This window comes from Sitophilus oryzae, unplaced genomic scaffold (assembly GCF_002938485.1).
Source record: "Sitophilus oryzae breed Bouriz unplaced genomic scaffold, Soryzae_2.0 scaffold_1494_pilon_pilon, whole genome shotgun sequence".
NCBI classification, from domain to species: Eukaryota; Metazoa; Arthropoda; class Insecta; order Coleoptera; family Curculionidae; genus Sitophilus; species Sitophilus oryzae.
This window is the reverse complement of record NW_022146163.1, coordinates 4,973,494-4,979,493: the sequence shown is the minus strand read 5'-3', so window position 1 is coordinate 4,979,493 and position 6,000 is coordinate 4,973,494. Positions and strand designations below refer to the sequence as shown.

The following is a 6,000-nucleotide window of genomic DNA, read 5'->3' as shown; positions in this document are numbered from 1 at the left end:
CACAGCCTGTATCCATCTCACTTTCCGTATTCGTTTCTCACCTAAATGTGACCGTCCATGTAATTCACTTCACCATTTCTTTGTCCGTTATCAGCGCCGGTAAAGATGGGCACTTTGTGGTTGGCAACGTTGCCGTTAGCCACCCCCGTCACGCCATTGGCTAATTTCGCCACGCCATTCACTAGATGAGCTTTGCCGTTGGCGTATCCGTTGGTTACGTTGTTGCTAACCTTTTTACTGATGGTTTCGATGTCTTGATTCGCCGCATCTTCTAAATCGTGAAGAGTGGCATCACCGTTGGGTATATGGCCTGAAAATGGTACATACAGTTTATAATCATAATATTTTTATTAATTGTCACTAAACAGATTATTCCTATAGTACATACATGCTTAAACGTTGATGGACAGTATTTGTAAAGGCTGCTTTACAGTTTGTAATTTTACTTGCATGCAAGAAAAGTTGCTGCAACTTTTCTTGTACTTGCAGATTTTTCATTGCATGCAACTTTTTGTTATTTTTCTAGTTATCTTCAGTTTACCAGTTGCTTAACATAACCTCATATTATACAGGGTGTCTCAGAAATAAGTGCAAGTATTTTAACTGTTAGTATAGTTCAACGCCAAAAACACGCCTATTCATTTTTTTTCGCGCAAAAAAAATTTGAAAATTCGAAATTTTCTAAAAAAATGTTTGGAATTTCTTTTAGTTTTTAGTTTTAATAACATAATTTCTTGATAATATGGCAACATAGGTATTAGATTAAATTTACAAGAAAGAAAATCCAGAAATGATCCATCAAAATTTTAGCAAAAAATCTTTTTTTTGAAAATTTTCAAAATAAAATAACTCCGATATTTTGGACTTATTTGAAAAACGATAAAGATAAAATATGTTTCTTTTATCGAGATCTACCACTCCTTAAAATACTTGCACTTATTTCTAGGACATTTTTAGTTTAATGTGATAATTTACGTTAATTCGTTAATTAGTTGTTATTAATAAACGAATATCAAATAACGAATATCAAATACAGAAAACCAAGAATAAGACAAATGGAAGAAAAATTGAAAAATAACGCGATATAGCTGATAATCCTCTAATTTCCTTTAAGTTGGTCATTCTGTATCCAACAAAAATATTCCATAAAAATTGCTGACTGTAAAGTGAACTTAATTGCGGCAAATAAAATTGCTGCAACTTTTCTTGCATACAAGTAAAATTACGAACTGTAAAGCGGCATTAAGAATTTTAATAAAGTTGTGAAACGAACATCATCAACATTGAACATACTATTACTTCTTTTTTATATTTTTTATTTATATTTTAAATCTATGAACAGGGTGTTCCAATATTTGGTGGACATAGAACTACTACTTTTTTTTGAAGTCAAAATAAGTTATTTAAAAATAATTTACTTCTATACAAAAGTGCTTCGTTTGTCCATTAAAGAACACCAATTTAAAACAAATAAATGTGTTTTTTAAGATATTTTAAAAACCGCTATTTCGATTTGAATTAGAACAAAATGGTTGACTTCAACTACGACTGATTTATTTTTCGTAAAATGATCCTTCTAGTATTTACTGTGCACTTTTCAGAATTCATTACCGATTCTGAACCGTCCTAGAACTGTGATGCGTATGCGCTGAAGGAAATATGAAAACATTATTTCATTTGCGCATGCGCTGCAGAATTCTAGGACGGTTCAGAATTGGTAATAATAAGAACCCGAACAAAGCTCATATTGATCTACTCCATGTAATTTTGTAGGACCGATATATCAAATGGTGAATTCTGAAAAGTGCCCACTATATTTTTACCACTTGTAAAAACATACCATCTGTCATAATTTTTGAGAAAAAAAATTCCCCGAAGCTAACTTACAAAAATAGTATATTTTTTGTTAGGAGCAAAAATAATATTTTTTGTGGCGACACTCGCCACAAAAGACCTCGAGTTGACATATAGCCGAGGCGCAAAAAGTAATTTTTACTCCGAATAGAACAAGAAATTAATCAAACGCCACAAATAAGTTTTTAAACAATTTCAAACGTTATTCAAATTCAATAAAAGTCATACCTTGTATCTAATTATACAGGGTGGCCCATCGAAAATGTTCCGCAAGGCATAACGGCCAGAGTATTTTTTTTTCAAAAAATCCAAAAACACGTCAATTTTGTTTGTGAGGGGGACAACTTTTGCCCCAAAAATGAATGCAAAATCTTCAACCCTCTAAGCGGGGGTGTCATCCCCTAACTTTTTTCAAATGGGAAGGGGGGTCAAGTGACACTGCAATGAAAAGAGCTTTCTATTCTCTATATTTCCCCGCTTGGTTTTTGAAAATCGGTCGAGTCATTGAGAAATGACTCGATTGAAATTTGAAAAGTTTATTTAAACATTTATCAGAGTAAAGCTTGATTTTCATGCATCCGTTGTCCGACGATACGTTGATACGATATTAATTTTATTGGTAGAATTTAAAGAGATTTTTTTTGATTGGTTAGAAAATAACGCAGTTTTTAAATTTATTGCATTTTCATGCCTCCGTTTATCGGATGTACGTTGGTGTCATTTTATATTTTCGTTTCCATAACGATTTTGCTATTTTACTTATCTTTTTATTAAGGTTAGATTAAATTTGTCAAAAAGGTGTCAAAACGTCCGTTATCGTATGAACGGGTCCAAAGAACGGGTCCGTTGACGGGCTGAAGTAAAATATTTACGGATGAAAAGTGGCGCGAAAACACTATGACCAATTAGAGCACCGTCGGACCATCTTATCAACGTATAACGAATGCATGAAAATCAAGCTTAAATGATAAAGATAAATTCATTCGACCAATTTGCTGTTTTTTCTTATTATTTCTAGATGTTTACGCATTTTTTCACTTGCCACAAGGTTGAAGGATCAGGTGCGGAAGTTGCTAGATAACTGTTCTGTGACTTGTGCGTTGAACTTCTTCTCAATATCTTAAACTGACCTACAATAGAATTTCCAAAAATACCAGCCCACACGTTCAATTTCTGAGGGTTTTGCGTGTGCACCTCGTGATAAACCTATTGTTGGGTTGTCCTCAGCCCAGTTCCGACAGTTGTGCCGATTAACTACACCGTTCAAAAAGAAAGTACACTCATCCTAAAAACACACATTAAATAGGAAATTATTATCATTCGCCACTCGTTTCACTCATAGTTTCACAAAATTGCAAGCGACGATCAAAATCGTCTTCGTTGAGTTCTTGTACCAACTGAATTTGGTACGGGTGGAACTTGTGTTTTTTTAATATCCTTTGGACACTTGTACGATTCACGCCGGTCTCATTGGCTAATTTTCTTGTACTCAGCGTACTATCCATGGCAACTTGGCCCAATACGAATACCTCCATAGCTTCATTTACTACAGACTCTGCCTCTTTTTATTCATAACGGAACCAGTTTCGCGAAATTTTGCTACTAACTCGCGAACAATTTTGCCATAAAGGTGTTTGTCAGGATAGCGTACATTGAATATGTGCGCAACCCGATACATTCATTATTATTAAAATAAAGTTCGATTATTTCCACTTTTTCTGCAAGTGAGTACCCCATAATTGTTAAGAAGTTTAAGGATATTGAGAAGAACTTCAACGCACAAGTCACAGAACAGCTATCTAGCAACTACCGCACCTGATCGTTCAACCTTCTGGCAAGTGAAAAAATGCGTAAACATCTAGAAATAATAAGAAAAAACAGCAAATTGGTCGAAGGAATTTATCCTTATCATTTACTCTGATAAATGTTTAAATAAACTTTTCAAATTTCAATCCTTCATATTTTCTCAATGACTCCACCGATTTTCAAAAGCGAAGCGGGAAAATATAGAGAATAGAATGCTCTTTTCATTTCGGCGACACCTGACCCCCCTACTCATTTGAAATAAGTTGGGGGATGATACCCCCGCTTAGAGGGTTGAAGATTTTACAATCATTTTTGGGGCAAAAGTTGTCCCCCTCGCACAAACAAAATTGACGTGTTTTTGAATTTTCTGAAAAAAAAATTACTCTGGCCATTATGCCTTGCGGAACATTTTCGATGGGCCACCCTGTGTATCGAGAAACTATAGTTACGCTCGTTGAATTTGACACTCTATATCAGTTTAATAATATATTTCGTACTTTTATGCTTAGGTATAAAAGTGCTTTACTTTTATAGTAGTTTAGGCGTTAAAATGACTTTTTTATATTGTCAATCACGTCGCAAAAACTAATACTTTTGTGACGTTTGAAAAGAATAGTATATTGCATAGATAAATGCAACAAGTTTAGATTGGAAAGCCCGTAAAAATTTTGGGTCGCGAAATTATTTTGGGTCGCGACCGTTATACGCGATCTGGCGCTGCTATAGCGGTCGCTAAGAACAACGGCAAACAAAATCAGAAATAATTTTCCCTTGTCAAAGTCAGAATATTCAAAAATCATAATAATCTTTCAAAACCTAAACCGCTCTCATTAAAGAAATTCCGAAAAGTGTTTATAGCGTCCATTTTCAAAGTAATTATTGCTATCTTGTGAGTTTAATTCAAGTTTTATTTACTCCAACCGGTGATAATTGTGAAAAAGTAGCATTAAAAACTTAAAAAACTGTGCTGTGAACTGTGAACTGCAAAAACCATCGTGGATCGTGGCATAACGTCGGTTTCCAATGTTTCATAGGTATTTCATACATGCGTCCTTATATAAAATAAAGTTTCTTGTATGCAACACACTGTATTTTATTTATAAAATTAAACGAAAATAGTAATAAATTTGAATAAACAATATTTGGTGATATAATTCCGGAAAAAGCCGAACCGCTCCGAAATTTTCAAAAGTTTTGGGTCGCGACCGTTGCAAGGATAGCGCCAAATAGTGTTTACATTGTCCTTATGGGCACTTTCCAATCTAAACTTGTTTCATTTATCTATGGTATATTGTTTGATTAAAAGTAAAAATGACACTTTTTGTGGCGAGGCTGTACGTTTAAGTATTTATTACTTAACAGGTTATAATATCTATTAAATACACACACGCCTAAACATTAAAAGACAGTATTCAAAAAAAAATTCACAAGGTCGAAAGACAAACATCACTATTCAACGTACCATTTTACTTATTATCTTTTTTTTTTCCTTTATCAACTTTCATCTTTATTTCAATTCTGCACAGCAAGCATGCGCAATAAAATTTCATAATGTTAATAATTCAGTATAGAAAAATTAAGTAAAAAAGTTGATTCTTAACTTTTACAACAAATGAAAAATATTCGAATACGAAATTAAATAAGGTATTCCAAATATTAAACAAATTGTATAAATAAAGAACGAGAAGAAGGTTTCTCTATTTTGTCTTTTTTTTGTCCAAACCACAAACCACAAACCAAACATCGTTCATTTGGTGGAAAAGGCTCTCTCGTGGGGGAAGATAAATTAATAACTGGTACCAGCATCAAATTGATGCTTGCATCAGAAGGGAAAGGAATCTAAAATTTTTAGTTGAATTGACGCGAACAGAGGATCAAGCACCCTCTGAAGAATTAAGCGATAGCAAGCTTGGTCTATTCCTTATTAATATTCAGTCCTTAAGACATAAAACAGATGAATTATATCTTTTACTAGAAGAACTTGAATTTCCTGATATCATTGCCATAACTGAGCACTGGTTGAATTTTGATGAGCCTGTGTTTATTAAAAATTATACCACAGTAGCCAGATTTGATAGAACAAATTTTTCTCATGGAGGTACTATGATAATGTCTTTAAACAACGACTTTTCCGAGGTAACTAGGTACAATGATTTGTTATCTGAAAAAGTATTCGAATTTTCCATTGTCCACCATAATGCTTATGACCTTTACATTATTTGTATTTATAGAACACCTGACTCTGACGTGCAATTATTCTGTCATAATCTACTAAGCTTGCTTGAGTCCCTGCCCTTGAAAAGCAAATTAATTTTGTGTGGTGATCTTAATATTGACTTT

General features: G+C 33.5%; 1 protein-coding gene across 1 annotated transcript in view; it reads right to left on the bottom strand.

Moving 5' to 3' along the window:
* The window catches only part of LOC115877556 (adenylate kinase isoenzyme 5), a 106,220-nt gene continuing 100,220 nt past the window's right edge, over positions 1 to 6,000 (bottom strand). The window contains exon 11 of the mRNA XM_030893797.1: positions 1 to 310. Coding sequence (XP_030749657.1) covers positions 42 to 310 — 269 coding nt within the window. The 3' untranslated portion in view covers positions 1 to 41. The remainder of the gene's footprint in view (positions 311 to 6,000) is intronic.